This window comes from Cervus elaphus, chromosome 24, assembly GCF_910594005.1.
Source record: "Cervus elaphus chromosome 24, mCerEla1.1, whole genome shotgun sequence".
In the NCBI taxonomy this organism is placed as follows: domain Eukaryota; kingdom Metazoa; phylum Chordata; class Mammalia; order Artiodactyla; family Cervidae; genus Cervus; species Cervus elaphus.
The window spans coordinates 31,797,808-31,815,519 of NC_057838.1; the positions used below are offsets into that span (position 1 = coordinate 31,797,808).

The 17,712-nt window shown below is 41.6% G+C and overlaps 1 protein-coding gene across 1 annotated transcript in view; it reads right to left on the bottom strand.

Moving 5' to 3' along the window:
* Window positions 1–10,052, bottom strand: part of GRM7 (glutamate metabotropic receptor 7) — an 881,121-nt gene extending 871,069 nt beyond the window's left edge. The window contains exon 1 of the mRNA XM_043886644.1: window positions 9,231–10,052. Coding sequence (XP_043742579.1) covers window positions 9,231–9,749 — 519 coding nt within the window. The 5' untranslated portion in view covers window positions 9,750–10,052. The remainder of the gene's footprint in view (window positions 1–9,230) is intronic.
* Between the last annotated feature and the right edge of the window lie 7,660 nt (window positions 10,053–17,712).

Sequence of the window (17,712 nt, forward strand, 5' to 3'; positions counted from 1 at the left end):
AGTTGTTAAAAGTGTTGAGAAGACAGTGTTAACTACATTATTTTATCTTTAAAATAGCGCTTCCATGTAACTGTTCTTAATATCTCCATTTTAGTAAAATGTATTTCTAGCTTAGACCTTTCACCAGAACTGTAGACTGCGTATTCGACTCTGTATTCAGCATCTCTACTTGGATGTCAAGAAAAATACTGTCTTATACCTCCCAAACCTTTAATCCCTTAACATATGCTCTACCTTAAACTTCTTCCACTTTATGTGATAGTGACCACACCTTTCCAGTTGTGCAGGCACTAAATCTTGATTTCACCCTTGACCCCTTTTCTACATTCTCACATTTAATCTACCAGGAAAAGCTGTCACAGTCTTCCCGATGCACCACTTCTGAGAACACTGGCCGTCAACGTCCTGGCACATGGACCTCACGGAGGCTATAATCGCCTCCTGAGAGGCTCCCTGATTCCGCTCTCTCCCTCATCCTCAAGACCACAGACAGAGTTATGCTTGTCAAACAAGAGACAGATCATGTCACACCTTTGCTAAAACCCTGCCTCTGGCTGCCTACATTTAGAGTAAAAGACAAAACGCATGTGACGGTCTCCCAGGACTTACCCAGTCCATTGGCCTGACCTCAAGTCCTCCTGCCGTGCCTTCCTCCCCACTGACTAAGTTAGCCGGGGCAGCCTCCTTGATATTCCTCCAACCTGCCAGGCATACTTATGCCTCAGAGTTTGGGCACCGGCTGTTCCCGCTTCCAGGGAGTGGTCCCCCCCTAATCCATTCTGACAACTCCCTCACTTCAAGTCTTGGCTCAAATGTCAACTTATGAAATCCAGCCTGACTACCCTATTTAAAAATAGAACCCACCTGTACACCCCTCTAGCACTCACAACCAAGCCTTTTCAGTGGCTTCAAATTCTTTTCTTCACCCCATAGAACCCATCAACTTGTGACAAAGCATAGAATTTATTTATAACATCCATCTGTTATCAACAAGAGCACAAGAAAAGAAAGGTGGGGAGAGAGAGAGAACGCATAAAGGCTCTTGTCTAATTTATTCATTGATACGTCCAAGAACGTGAACAGTGCACAAGGGGGGTGCTTAGCATTTCTGAAAAATATATAGATGAGGAAACTAGTAAGTAGTAAAGTTCAAAAAGTTTAAATGATTTCCTCAAGGTTCTACAGCTAGAAAAGGGTCACCATGGAATTCACACTTGGGGATGCCTGACTTCAGATCTGTTAGTCTCTCTGCTAAGTACACCAAGTCCATGCAATGAATGATACTTTTTAACCAGCACCATGGAAATTCTCAGTCCACTGAATAGTACTGATAAAATGTTCTCTCTCTCTCTCTCTCTCTATATATATATATATATATATATATACACAGATAGATAGATAGATATCAATTTAAGCAAAGGAAACAGAAGAGTAGAATTCATGGATTATTATGGTAATTTTACAGTAGACTTAGCAATAATGACATTTAAGTAGCAATGATATTTAATGGCAGCATAATAATAATAATAAAACAATAGCACTTACATGTATTAAACACTAATCACACGCTCAACTCGATGCTAAACTATTTCCATGTGTATCTTGTGCAATCTGTGTGATTATTCTTTCAGACGTGCTTTATGTGTAACTCCATCAGGCACACTTCTCTTGTTCCCATTTCAAAGATAAGGAAATTAAAGAGAGATGTGATATCTGTTTGATTAAGATGAGGCTGGTAATAAGTCATGAGTATGAATTTAAATTCAGGTCTGTCTAACTCTAGAATCTGATTCTTAATCTCTACATGAAAATTCTGATACTTCCTTTGATAAAAGCATGTTTTCTCCTGGAAAACATCCCCCATTATATCTGCCTGTGCTAATACCTTCAGAACACAGTCAAGTTTAAAACATGGTAAAAACGTTTAAACAGCACTGTAACAAATAGAAATATTTTCAACCGAACAATAACACAAAGAGATAGGCTGAGCCCTTGGCAGTGGCTCCATTGCTATCTTCCATCCAGGATGAGAAAAGGAATCAGCAGCCTCAGAGTAAAGAAAGCACAAAACCCAGAGACGGAAGACTCTGCAAATGACCAATTATAAGACTATTAAGGCGCAGCACTTTCATGTAAGAGACAAAATAATCCATTAAACTGAAAATTCTCCTACCCTTCATTCCACGGCCCACACAAACATTAATGTTGCATTTATTAGGATATACTTCCTGTGCGCTATCAACCTGACTTCCAGAAATTATATTAATACAGTCCCCTTGCATTGCACATATATCTGAATGATGGATTCTCTCACTTGAGGTTTATAGAAAGAGTAGAGTGAATGAAATAAAGTTTAGGAAGAACTATCATAATCCATAATGAATGGGCACTGAATCAGGACAAAAAGAAACATCTTTTCTCATTTATTTGAATGAAAAGTCTACTATGTATTTATTGCCTCTGCACAGGGCTAGCTACCTGTTGAATAATGGAAAACAAGCATATTTTCTTTGGAGATAAGGATTTGTGTGCTCAAGTTTCTATTGGCATACAGAATTAATCTTGCTATAGAAATGAGATAAAACATTATTTCTTTCTGGAAGTAGATTTGGTTAAGCAATTAGCAACTCTGATATCTTTAAATCACTATAGTTTCAGGGTTGGCAAATCTATGATTATTTCAAGCACTTCTTTATTGGTGCAACAGTTGAGCAGTGCTCATAGTGACTATCAACCCAATGCACTGTCAGACAAATCTGAGATGAATCTAGACTTTGCCACTTACTAGCTATGTGACTTTGGACTATGAGAATCACTTTCTTCAGACTTATAGTGTGATTACATGTCCTTTGCAGAACTACTGTCAGAACTAAATGTACATGACACAGTGGCTCACAGTAAGAACTCCAATGAGTACTGTGGTCATTGCTAGTAATATTGAAAAGAAATTAGAACTTCTCATAAAGTAAGATATGTTTCCTTTATCATTGAAATTTTGTATCATTTTACTTTTGACTTTATAACTTAATAAGTTGATCCAAGAAACATTTGGCAGTAAATATAACTGAAAGAAAATTACTTGTCAAGCATGAAATACTATAATATTAAGTGTGCAGGCACAATACTCTTCTCAGGTAATTATTTAACCTGCAAAAATAGGTTATTGTCTTCTTCTTAATTAAGTACATTGAACATATATATTTGCTGTGCCAATTGGCAAAAGGTTCATTAATTTATTAGTCTAACTACATGTTGCATAAATGTCTTCTAAACATAATCACATGTGTATTTTAGTTGGGAAAATGTGTTTGAGCCTGTTCTTTTTTGCCTATTTAAGTTAAAAGAGGGTGAGAAGTAGAGCAGGCTTAATGTACTTTGTACTCCATTATGCCATGAAAATGCTTCCATGCTCTGAAGACACCAACAAAAGATCTGCTTAAATGATAAGAATCAACTATTGTCCTAAAGCTTCCAAATAGGAGGGCTGTAGGCTGCAGTTTACATCAGAAGTATTTGCTCTCTTTCTCAACTGCATCAAGATGGGAAATACATGATCACAAATGCTTAAAAGTGAAGTCGCTCAGTCATGTCTGACTCTTTGCAACACCATGGACTGTAGCCTACCAGGCTCCTCCGTCCAAGGGATTTTCCAGGCAAGGGTACTGGAGTGGGTTGTCATTTCCTTCTCCATAAATGCTTAAAGGTAAAACAATAAATGTTGGAGAGAGTGGGGGAGGATGTAAAGTTTCATATATCTCAAACCTGGGCTATAAGGATTTTCCTGAAACAAAGTATCAGTTATTATTTTTTACCTAAGGAATGTCAGTGAGCAAACCTGATATTAATGAAGGAAATTAGCTCTTTTAGCTATGATGCTTTCAGTTGAACATGGCTGAAAACAAACTCAAAATCATCAAAGGCAATTTGAAAACAGAAACAAACAAGAACAACCTCAAGGGATAAGTACTGGAAATTCAGGGGTGCTGCCAAATATTCAGACAAAGTTGGATTTGGGCGTTCCGGAGTATCAACAGAATTCCAGCTTTCTCTCCATCACTCAGCCCTGCTTACCTCTGCAAGACTTTATGTTACAGAAAGTCTCTTCTTGTGTTGGATGATCACTGGGAGTCCCAGAGACATTTCTCCTTAGCTTAGAAATTCCACAGAGAAAAGACTTTTTTTCCCCATCCTTCTTTGAGAAAAGTCTCAAGGAGTCCGAGAGACTTAGATGCCCACACATGAACCGATCACCTGCTGTGACTCATCCTGGGGCCAGCGAGGAGGCAGGATGTCATTATCTGGCAGTTCTCCAAGAAAACCCTGCTGTTTTTGCAAGATGAAAGGGGAGAAGACGTGGATAATGAAAACTGTATCTGCTTCTGTAAAATCCACAGTCCCCACTCCCTGCCCTGTGTCATATGACCACGTAGGAAGCTGACCCAGGGGGCAATTTTTCCCACAATAGCCTTGATACATATGACTAAGGCACACAGTGGTAGAAGAACACAAGAAAAAGTTTGAGAGGTGAAATCAGTTAGACCAATATTAACTAAAATAGCTGTGTGAAAAGATCATTAAAAAGTTGCCCCAAATTCACTCAAAGTTCAAAGTTAGAGCTGGAAATACAACATCATGGAGCATGATTTTCTCCAAGCTAAACTGTGACACAGAGATTAGAAACTTCAGTACATCTTTAAAAAATAAGAAATATCAGATGAGAAAAATGAGGCCTGGAAAAACTGAATGACCTAAGGTAACACAGCCAATTAATGGCAGGATTGAGACTAGAACACACTTTGTGTAATTGACTATGGTCTTTTAAATCCATGATACAACTTGTATATGTAACAAAGAGAACATTTATAATTTGCTAAATCCTAAATGTTTGTGAAATTGAAGTAATCCATTATCTCAGTAATTCTTGAAGAAAAAAAAATCCAAAGACATTTTTAGTTGTATAAGTGTATATATATACATATATATGTGTGTGTGTTTATATATATGTGTATATGTGTGTATATATATATATGTATATGTATACACATAAAATACTTGTAGAGGTATCTTCAGTTATAGTATGTGCCTGTCTCTATTCCTTCCCTTTCTGCTCTTTTAAAAAATGCCCCTTTAAAAATTGCCCACTCACCATCTGTTAGGTAAATTTGCTGAAACACAGTAAATGTGGAGACAGAAATTGTTATAGAGACTCTTCCAAATGGCACTGACACCTATATCTGTGAATTTTTTTAAAGAGTAAGTTAGAGTTGTTTTTTTTTTTATTCCCACTATAGTAACACCACATTATCCTAGGTGCCCAGTTCTATCAATTACATAAGCTGCAGAAAGAGAGAGAGAAAGAAGCAAGAGAACCTTGTACTTATGTATAATATGCTGCCCCCAAAGATTGAGATTATACTCAAGCATCAATGAGCAGAAGGAAAACACAAATTTACAAATGCGTTTCATTTATGGTACCAGGGCCACAGGTTTAGATTTTCAATATGCTTCCACAAGGGTCAAGTTGACCACTTTGTTCTATCTAGTTGCTCCTGAGAGAACAAAACAACTGAAACAGATGCCATTCAATTCCAAGTCTATATCTTAGACCATGTCACTGAACATGAAATATTGTTCATCAGAGTCAGGACGTAGCAAGAGTAATTTATACTCTCCGAGTGTTTGCTCTCAAGTCAATAGCAGAGAAGCCTTGAATAAAAACGTTCCCATTACTTTCCACTATAATATATCTTACTTATAGCCCATGAAACAGTGGTCAGGGGAGATTTATTCTTTGGACACCACATTATGTAAGCGCTTCACTTTTAAGCCATCCCCCACTCTGTGATCATTGTTTTAAAATATGTTACTCATAGTCAATATTAATTTACATTTAATCTTTCTTAGCATTAGGAGAGTATTATTTTGTACAGGCTCAGAAACAAATCTCTAGAAATGCCTCCCTGATGCTTCTTTCAGGCTGAAAATGCATTGCAGGGCTGTTGCAGTGACTTAATTCTAGTTGGCAGAGCCCAGGCCACACACTAATTTCATTAGCCTCAAATTCCTGGATTTGAAAGATCCACTGGGTATGATTCCTGCGCTCTGACATGTCACTGACTAACCAGCACAGTCCGCACACAGAGGAGAGAGAGCACTCGCTCAGCTCCGGCCCACCAGCAGGCAGATGAGGATTCCAAGTCAGAGACACTATTTACATCTGAGTACTCAGTCTTGCCCTGGTCCATATTTTCATGAAAGAACTTCATTCCAGGCTTTGCTGGCAGCTGCAGCATTTGTTACATCTATTACTATCTTCTCCTTCCCTCAACCCTCAGTGCTTAGCACCCCCCACCCCCACCCCCCCGTTTAAGTCACTAAGTATTCCTTCTCCCAGCCTAGAAGTTTATCTCACCATAAATTTTTATCTCAAATGATTGGTGTGGCATATTCCCCACAGCAACCCATGGTGACCAGGCAAAAGAAAACTTGAATCTCTGGAGAACTAAGAATTCAATCATTGAGAGGAGTTTCTTTTATATAGGACAATCTTAATTGAGCTGAACTCTGCAATCTCAGAGAAGACTCACCTACCATTCTTTTCCTCTCTCCCCAAAGTGACTGCACCTTTGAACAATGGGTCTGTGTTCCACTATTTTCTCTATTCATTTTGCAGTTTTACAGAGGCTGGGAAACTGGGGATTGGACTTGCACACCAGGAGTTTCTAAGATCACATGCAAGAGGGGAGAAAAAAGGCTACTGGAAGAGACTGTCGGAATCTATGTCTATATATTTAAACGTGGGCAACAGTTAATTGGGATGGCCACACCAACGCTCATACCCAGCTCACAGCACAAGCTACAAGTTGGTGCATCCCTCCTACTATCGGCCTCTTCTTAATAAATACAGGTGAAAACTGGGGGTTCTTTTCCCTCAGCTGTTTAGTCCAACGTGAATAGCTGCAATTTGCCAATTAGAGGAGAATGACAGTGTTTTCTCTGAATGGTTTTGGTCCCAGCCCACACTGCTAACGCTGGCGTTCAGTTCCTTTCCTTCCCAGCCCAGGGAATGCGGGGACTAAACACAAGGCAAGCCTTTGCTTTTCGTGCAGCTGCCTCAGGTCCACACACCAGAGAAGGAATCAGCTCCCCCTGGAATCTTTTTCAGCAAACACAATCCGTCAGCCTAGTCTGCAAGCTCTCTCTTGACTTGAAGATTCACTCTGTTTTAGACAGGCAGGCCCATCTGCAGTACTGCCCAAGCTCTGAGGGAAGAGAGAAACAGGCAGTAACATAATTAATAAAAGAAAAAAAAAAAAAGTCAAAGAGCAAATGGGCCTTCAACTCCCAGAGCTCCAGTTAAAATTCTGTGAGTCACCTCTGTGGTTTTCAGGTGACCTCTGGCCTCATCCTCCTTACAGGACTGCCTCCTCAGGGTCTCTGGCTTAACCTCAGAGGTAAAGAAATTGCTTCTGGGTGTTGCTTACAACAAGCCAGGCTCTTCTTGAACGCACCAACTCAAAGTGAAGGCTTCCTCCCCAAGCACTTTAGGGTTTGCAAACATCTAAAGATCTTTGTGACGGCATCCTGGCATCCCGGGGAGGCACTAGGGATGCTCACAGGATCAGAGGGCCCATCCCAGGCTGCAGCCATGGACAGGCACCCCTCTTACTGGCACAGACACAAACTTCATACTCCTGGGAGCAGATGGCGGTGATGGCTGGACTCTCACCTGGAGTCCCCTCCAGAAACCCAACACCCTTAGGGAAAGGCACTTGAGAGGGAGCCAACTCTCTAGACAGGGTGAGCATAGGGGTCAGACAGAAGATCTTGAGAAGATTGAGGGAGTTCTCTCCCTACTACCAGGCAGGCAGAGAACAGTGCATTTAAAAAAAGATCACTTCCAGATAGAGATCAGCAGCAGCAACAACAACAAACCTTGGAGATAAAGGCAGAGAAGGCAGGAATTGAAAGGGGGAATTAAAAATAGAGGAGGGGGGAAAAAAGCACGGAGAAAGAGACACGAGGAGAGAAAGAGAGACGGTGAGAAAGACAGAGAAACAAGGAAAAGGGAACCTATAGTCACGCGGACCCTGAAATTCAATTTCTTAATTCACAGCCATCCATTTATACCCAGTGCAGCGCACGAGCCCTGGGGCTGAGGCTCCGAGAGCAGGCGGCGAGAGAGAGCACTGCAGTAGACTAACCAACCCATCGCTCAGCTGCCCCATCCGCCTTCTCCCATTTTCGCCGTCGCCCTCTTGCACCCCAGCAGGAGGACCGCCCAGCCTTGCTCAGCGCACCCTACTGCCTCCCTCCAGGTGCTTTCTCGCCTGACTCTGAGAATCGTCCTCAAAGCCCAGGACTGGGTTGGGGGGTTGCGTTAGGGAGGTCGTGGGAAAGGATGGGCGGAGGGAGGAGGCAGAGAAAGCTATTTTGTTTCGCAGTTAGCATGAGCTCATCTCTGGGCTCCGAAAGGCAAGAGTAGAAAGCTGATCGCCCAGCTCCTGCCAGTGGCTGGATTGCAAATGCAATTTAGACGGTGCAAACAACTGCCCAGAGCAAATCACCTTGGGGGTCACGTCTGTGTGTGGCCTCTCCCCACTTGGGGGCCGTCCCCCTCGTCTTCTGCCCCATGCCTTCTCAAAGACAGGCTACAGGTCGGGAAATCCGACCTGGGAGAAACGGCAATGAACATTCAGATGTAGGTGAAGACCTAGCCCTCGGTCTAAGAAGTGCCTCCCTAATCTTTTCTCGACATTTTCCTGGGGAGCTGCGTCTTGCCGGGTGGCGTGGGGCTGGGAAGCTGGGAGTTGAGAAATGCCCAGTTTCGAGGCGTCTTCTCATCTTTCAAATTCCTTGCGCTTAACCGGCTCTCACAGGAGCCTGGCACTTTTACGAGCCAGTTTTTGGACCATATTTCACTCTAATGCAAACCCATTTAAATCATCGCCTTGTTTTTCGCAGATTGCTTCTTGTAAATGGGGCCATAAATCCAGGATGTCAAGCCGGATGGAGTGGAGCGCGGACAGGGGAGAGATGGAAGGGAAATGAACCCAGCGGGGGAAAGTACCTCCTCGCGTGGGGTGGGAGGGATTCGGCAGGATCTCCAGGGTGGCAATGAGCGAAGGCTGACCTGACCCCGCGCCCCTCAGGTCCAAGCCAGTGTTTTTTTAGGATTAAGAGCTCGGGGAGCTATGGCGCGCTCTGCCCCAGAGGGAGCACCCCCCTACCTGGAAAAGCCTCAGGATGTTGGCTACCATGATGGAGACCGAACTCCCCGAAGCCCCAATCACTCCAACTACTTTCTCCGGCTTGACGAAAACTGGAGGCTCGCCGTTGGTGCAGCGCACGTCGGAGGTGTCCTTCTGGATGAGCGCCTGGACGAAAGTGAGCGACTGTTCGAGCGCGTAAGTGTCCCTGGAACAAGTGTCCAGGATCCGCGCGCCCAGCGTCACGTTGGGCAGCAGGTTGGGATCGCTGTTGATCTGGTCCAGGGCGTAGAGCATCGCTTCCAGCCTGTGGATCCCGTTCTCCCTCTTGATGTCGCCGCAGGGCACTCCGCTGGGACCCTTCGCGTGCACCGGGAACAGCCCCCCGAGGGTGACGTCCCCCTCGATCCGGATGGAGTGCGGGGCGTACATCTCCTGGCCGCGCGCCGCCGCCGCCAGCGCGCACAGGAGCACCTCCAGCACGCAGCAGGGGAACTTCATCAAAGTCAGGACGCGGAGCAGCTTCCCCAGCTGGACCATGCTGCTCCAGCGGCTGCGGCGGCGCTGGAGGGGACGGTGGCGGGCTCGCCGGGGTTCGGGCTCCTTGGGGTGAGCTCCTCGTGGGAAGCCCAGGAGCTCCTGCTGGCGAGCACGGTGGGGGCGCCCGGGGAGGGGCAGCCGGCGAGGGTAGGGGGTCCCGCGGCGCCTGCCAGCTTGGGGTGCCGTGCGCTCTGGGGTTCCCCAGCCGGCGCGCCGCGCTCGCGCTCCGCGGCTTGCAGCTCGAGCTCTCCAACAGCCCAGCACTAGGGAGAGGGCACGGATTGCTATCGCTTTAAATGGTCGTTCGGCTCCCTCTCCTCCTCCTCCCACTCCCTCCCACCCTCGCTCTCTCTCCGGCTCTCCCCACCCTTCTCAGAGCCCGCCCTCCCCACTGGTTTGCATCATCACGCAGGGAGGGGCTGCGTGAGGAGGTAGGGGGGGGAACTGGTGGGCGGCTTGGAGCGGGGGGACTGCCTCCGATTGGGAGTTTCGCGGTCCCCAGGGAAGCTGGGGATTGCAGGTCGCAGGCGAAAGCTGAGTTCCTGCTCCTGTCTCAGTGGAGAAGCCTCTGGCTCGCCCGCCTGCACTGACACGCACATTCGAGGCACGGGTGGCATCGGCCCCGGGACAGGGCGGTGCTGTCTGGGCTGACTGCTCCCAACCCTGAGGTCGGGGCCGGAGCTGTGAGCTCCGGGAGGATGCAAGGTAGTTGCAAGACGCTGTGGTCGAGGCTGAAGAGGAGTAGGGATACCCTAGTCTCCACTGCTAATCCCTCTGTACCAGTTTTGCGTAAGAAAAACACACATACACACAGGAACCTGATTTATGACGTAAAGAACCTTTAACCAGAGACTTCTCTGGAGCCAGGCACTGGGCTAGCCTGTAAGGAAAGACGACAAGGAGGAGAAACGTTAGGAATGAAAGTGCAGCCTTGGTCTACAGGGGTTACTGTGACCGGAGCTGGACGAACTAACCCTGATCTCCAGCAAATCCGTGGCGGATTCACTCCTTTTCTTCCTCTCATTGCAAGAGATGGAACAACGGAGAACTCTGAGGAGCGCATCTTCTTCTCTAGCGCTGACAGGTAGAAGGCTCCCTCCTACCCACGTCCAGCGATGCTCTTGGGCTGGTGTCAGGTTTTCACGGACAGAAAATAGCAAGGAAGAAGTGACAGAAGGAGGGAGAAACAGGGTTAGACAGAAATCTCCCCATCAATCCAGTATGCTATTCTTTTTTTTTTTCTGACTGAAGATGTAGGGGGAGGAGGGAGAAACAGGATGCCAGAGCAGTTTTTAGTGCATTTAGAAAGCTGTTTTTCAAAGGTGTTCCCTCCTTCAGGTCCAGCCCAAACTTGGCCCGTTAAAGCAACAAGTGGCCCTAGTTCCTGCTTAAGGAAAGGCAATGTCTCTGTCCGTGGTACCAAAGTGTACTCCATATGGTAAACTCAACTCTTGCTGTGGCTTACTGTTGGAGGGCAGCAAAACCATCTTACATTAAATCGAGGGTGGAGAGAAAACCAAAAACAAGACTATCTTTTTATTTTAATGTTAATGTTCTAAAGAAAACTGTCCTTGTACAAAACACACACATACACAACACATAAACCTAAAAAGTCAGATGAGTAGCTGTATCTTCCACCAGTCACCTGTGTTACTTTGGCATGACTGTTCCTGTGTCTGGGTTTTAGTTTCTCCATTAGTAATATAGGGAAACGGAACTGAATGTTCTACAAGTTATCTTTTAACTCTCAAATCCTCTGTTAAAAATAGGCCACGCCCCTTTGGCTATGGTAGTGTTTTTAGACCAATATCCTCTGTTCCTTTATGTGTCGGAACACCTGTTTTCTGATGCCCAAATGACATCAAACATTTCCTGATACAGAGGACTTATTTTTTCCTTTTAATCACCTATTTATCTTCCTTCTAGGGACAGTCCAGTCCATTAATTTCTTTTTAGGTATTGCCCCTCCTGCAGGTTTCAGTATTTAAAGTTTGAGGAGGAAAAACAAAAAATCTTCTGGTTACAGTGATGAGTTCAAGGATGTGAACAGAGGGCAGCCATAGTCATGCATAGCTAATCCTTGGACTCCTCGTGGATCAGCTAGGATAGCCACACAGAGCTACCACTGCCCAACAGACACTATGCCAGAGTTAGAAGAAAAAGGGACCCCTTTCCTGAAAATGCTTTATGTATATCTTTTGTACAATGTTACACTATTTGATTTTGTATATTTTACTGCCATTTTCAAGGGGAAAGTACCATAATAAATATAAGAATCTACCCCTGTATACGGTGTGATTATCCATCACTCATAGATGTGATGCATCATAAAGTGTACGTAAGTGCCACCTTCTGTTGTGATGGTCCTGCCTCCTTCCAGCCATCCTGGAGCTGTGAGGGTATAGCCCTGTAGCTGTGCTAGAAGCTGCTACATAGGCAGGGAGATATTTGAATCCTCTAATGAGAGATGCCAGAGAGGCGAAAAGGAAGAGAGAAGAAGGGCTGAGGAAGAGAGAGATAGGGGCCTGATTAAAACACATGAACTCTTGGATCCACACGTGCCTTTTTTCCCCAGTTATGTAATATTTTCTTTCAGCTGTTTGAAGTCAAAAATCCTCTTGTAATTCACCTATTCTACTATATAGGAACAAGAAGGGTGGAACAGGTAGACTCGGTATCCTCTTAAGGTAGAATTAGCTAATTTGGGAAGGGGGGAATAAGCAAAGCAACAGAAAGGCATACTTGGGAACATAAAAATGGTGATCCTAGTATTTAGGTATCAGTACCTCAGGCTATATTTGACAGAGGCTATATTCTTATTGAGTTTTAAATTTAAGGATATTTATTGGGAACTTGGTGCCAAAAATATATTTGAAGAGCTGTGTTGCAAGTAATATCACTTGATTTTTTCAGTTGCCCATGTAAAGATCTATATTCTCCTCTTCCATTTCCAGCTCACATCTTGCTGCTGTTCAACAAACAGTTCTTGGCTGACTATTGAATGTTACCTTATTCTGCACTCAGTCTCCCCAAACATCTGGCAGCAATCATTATCTTCTTTTTATTGCAGTCATCTATGTGCATGTTTTATTTCCCTTGCCAAGTTGTAAGATCCTTGAGGGTAAGGGCTGGGTATTATTTATCTTTTTATCCAGGACAATGTTCAGAATGGTGTTTTATACCTAAGAAGCACTCATGTGTTGAATGAATCAGAACTGGTTTTGCCATTTCCCACTGCTTTTCTATCACAGTGACAGAAACATAAAGTGGGCAGAGCAGAAATGATGGCAGATAAATTGTTGTCCTCTTAGTCACAGAATGTACTTCCTAGAACGTAAAGGATAATTAGTAGATTTTGAAATAATTTTGCTTTACAAAAATTGCATAAGATTGAAATACTATAACTTTGTGATCAACTCTATAGGCAGGCTTAATTGGTTCTTCCTGAATCAAGTGTTTATAGCTGGCCCAATAACGGGGGCCATCGTCATTGTCATAAGCTGGTTGAGGATGGCCAGGACCTGAGCAGAAGAGTAAGAGTGACTGCTCCAGAGAAAACAGGAAAGTGATGCTGAACTTGCAAAATCTTTGTATCTTAAGCCACAATGAGTGCATAGGGTCTGGAACTTAACAGGTGATATAGAATTTGTTTTGTTTTGTTTGAGATTACATAAATGGAAAATCTTTGTGTAAGAGTGATTAAAACTTGGCCATTCATTGTTTTAGTGTCTTATTCAATTAAAGAAGAATCTGGTTTTAAGCACAATGATCATAATTATAAAGTGTGTCCACAGGCTTGGATTTGTGTAGTCATTTATCTATCTTCACTGAGAGATTAATAAAAATGAAAGTTAAGGACTCAATCCTAACTTACATTCTTACCATTGTATTTTGTTAATCATCTCACTTTTATTAATTTTCTTTGTTGTTCTCCATGCCCATCATTTTCTGTAGAAAATAATGCCTCCATTTTCAATTCCTCCTCTGTTTAAATCTAATTTGTAGTTTACAAAGTCTTCCTTCTTAAGTGTGCTACTCCTGCTAAAGTACTCTGGCTATTCTTCTATTCTTCCATCCTTCATGTAGGTCTCCATTCACAGCTTTTTGTTTTCATAGCTTTTTATAAAAATACAATCTTACATTATTATTGCATTACTAGGTCAAGGTCACCTTTTCTTCGAGAGAGAGAGAAAGAGAGAGAGAGAAATAGAAAAAAAATTTGATTTTAACTGTTTTACTTTCCTATCATATTTACTTGTGGTAGACATCTGTATCACTGACTCCATCTATTTCCCGATTCCATCTTGTTAAGGAGCTTTAGTTTTGTACATTCCCTCAGTTGATAGGGGCTGGAATATTCCTTATGTTCCTTTAGTAACCTCATGAGCTATTTCTCTGCTAAAGAACTCCTCCAGATCTCTATGAGCTGAGGTGGAGCTGTCAACCTTAATACCTCACGTATCCAAACTCAGGTGTGGGCACACGTCTAGTGTTGGCAAAAGTGAGTCCTCTCTCCCATTGCTGAAGAGTTTGAGGATAGGTAAAGGACCTGAGATTTCCCAATACTTAGATAAGGCAGATCTGTTCCTTTTGATTTCTTACTTATGAATATAGAAATGGGGGCTTCCAGAAGCTGTCTTTTCCATCACATGGATAAAGCTCATCTAATATTAAAATCCACCCATAAAAAGAAGAACATCAAAGATACAGAGAAAAAAGGGGAGCCCTGATGAGTCATCTGAGACTCTGGATCCGGCAATGCCTGAAGCTGTAATTGTCTTTGAACAGTCCATTTGTTCACCAGTATATTCCATCCCTCACTTAAGCTAGTGATTCACTCCAGTTGAGTCTCTCAAAATTGAGAATGCTAATTTAGGTTGCCATTGATTAAAAATAAGCAGATAATTAATAAATTGCTACTGATTCTTATAATCCTGTCAGAATGAACTACAGAAAGTTTAAATCTCTACAATATGGAGTGTGTAGTGGTCTTAGAGTCACCACTTAACATGAATCCAGGCCTTAAGCATATGATAGAAAAATCGATATGGCAGTGACTTCAAATGACCAGTTGAGTGGGAAGTAAGATTAAAACTTAAGAAGACTTCAGTATAATGGGTGAGTTTTTAAATTATCTTAAAATGACAATTTATGTTCATCTCATAATCAAATGAAAACAGTAAAACAATGAAGCAAAGTCTATGGGATTCAACAAAAGCAGTAATAAGAGAGAAGTTTATAGCAATACAGTCTATTGTAGAAACATGAAAGATCTCAAATGAACACCCTAACCTTACAATTAAAGGAAAAAGATAAAAAAGAATAAAACCCACAGTTCATAGAAGGAAAGAAATACTGAAAAACAGAGCAGAAATAAAATAAATGAAATAAAGACTAAAAACAGAAAGATCAATAGAACTAAGACTTGGTTCTCTGAAAATATAAAATGGACAAATCTTTAGCCAAAATCATTAAGAAAAAAAGAATATAGAAAGAAGACCAAAATAAATAACAAATGAAAGAGAAGTTACAACTAACACTACAGAAATACAAAAGAATCATGAGATTACTACAAATAATTATACCCCAATACACTGGACACTCTATAAGTGGACAAATTTTTAGAAATGTTACAATCTCTTAAGATTGGACTAGGAATAGAAAATATGTACAGACCAATCACCAGTAATGACACAAAATAAGTAATAAAACACTCCCAGCTAACATAAGTCCAGGACCAGAGAGCTTCCCAAGTGAACTATTTTAAACATTTAGAGAAGAGTTAATGCCTACCCTTCTCAAACTCTTCCAAAAAACTGCAGAAGAAGAAACACTTTGAAATAATTTTCTAAAGCTAGTTTCACCCTGCTACCAGACCAGGCAAAGAAACCACAAAGAAAGAAAATTACAAGCCAATAACGCCAGTGAACATAGATGTAAAGTTCCTCAACAAAATATTAGCAAATCGAATTCAGAAATACATTAAAGGCATCAGAAACATTAATCAAAGGAGATTTATCCTGAGGATACAAGGATGGTTCAATATCAGTAAATCAATCAACGAGACATACCACATAAACAAAGTAAAGAATAAAAATCATATTACCATCTCTACTATGAGATACTGAGATTCCTTGGTAACTCAGCTGGTAAAGAATCTGCCTGCCACGCGGGAGACCTGGGTTCGATTCCTGGATTGGGAAGGTCCCCGGGAGGAGGGCATGGCAACCCACTCCAGTATTCTTGCCTGGAGAATCCCCATGGACAGAGGAGCCTGGTGGGTTACAGTCCATGGGGTTGCAAAGAGTCAGATATGACTGAGTGACTAAGCATAGCACAGCACAGCACTGTGAGATAAATAAGTATTGTTTTTAAGCCACTAAATGTGTGGTGGTTTGTGACACAGCAACAGGAAATAAATATAAACAGCTAGTGTAAAGATCTTCAAACATTTTAGGGAAATATGAATGCAATGAGGGGAGAAGTGAAAAATATAAAGATAAGTGGAATGTCTAGAGCTGAAAAATACATTATTTGTAATTCACTGCATGCGTGTAACAGCAGCTATGCACTGCAAAAGACAAGAAAGATGAACTTGAACACTGTTCAAGATAGACCATATATTGTTCTATAAACAAATCTCAATACACTTAAAATGATTGAACTCATTCTCATAACAATGGCATTAACTTGAAAATCAGTAACAAAATTATATCTAGAAAATCCTTTAATATTTTATATTTAAACAACACATATTTAAAATGAAATTTAACTCACATTTTTAAAAATCCAGATAAATTAGAATATATTTTTAAATAATTGATAATAAAAAAGCCTGTCAAAATCTGTTTACCATAGCTAAGGCAGTTCTTAGGGAAAGATTTACAGCTTAAACCCTGATAGTAGAAAAGAAAACATACATTTAATTCAATCTTCTAAACTACATTAGATAACAGAAAAGTAAAATAAATTATATATAATTAAAAAGAAAGAATAGAGTATAAATCAGTGAAACAGAAAAGAGCAAAAAGAGAAAAACCAGTAATACCAAAAGTCGCTCTTTGTAAAGACCAGTAAACTGACTATTTCTAAGCTGGCTAGATTAAGAAAAAAGAAAGAAGAGAGAGTCGACCAATGTAAATAGAAAAGGCATCAATGTAGATCCCAGACTCATGAAAAAAAAAAAGGAAATTTCATGAAAATTTTTATATAAAAAAAATGATGTGAAATAGGCAATTCAAAGATGCAACTCACCAAAATTGACTCAAAAAGAAAGAAAAAATCTAAAAGCTTTATGTTTGTTAAATTTCTTTTACAGTGGAAAACCTTCCCATGCCTGAGACTGGTGGTCTAAATGGGGATTAACCGGAAACAGGCTTGATAGATGTTATTTCTGCTGCTGCTGCTGCTGCTAAGTCGCTTCAGTCGTGTCCGACTCTGTGCGACCCCATAAATGGCAACCTACCAGGTTCCCCCATCCCTGGGATTCTCCAGGCAAGAAGACTGGAATGGGTTGCCATTTCCTTCTCCAGATGTTATTAGGGAAATAAAAATATTCTAAAACTGATAGAATAATATGTTGATGTTGTATAATTTAGTAGTTACTAGCAATGACTAACTTTTACCCTTGAAATCAGTAGATTTTATAAGTAAAATGTACCTCAACAAAGCTGTTTGAATAAGATAAAATAAAGTAACATATAAAAAACACTTCTTGCAAAAATTCTAGGTTCAGATGGCTTCCCTTGATGAATTTGATCAACAATTTAAGGAAAAATGTCAATCTTACATAGACTTTCAAAAAATAGAGAAGAAGGAATTAGAAATGAAGAAAATTGCACAAAACATATATTTCATAAGGAACTTGTGGACAAGAAGATTATATGCACATACAGATAAAGGATATAGAAGTTCACTAAAGAAAATACACAGACGGCAGTAGGCACATAAAAGATGTTCAGCT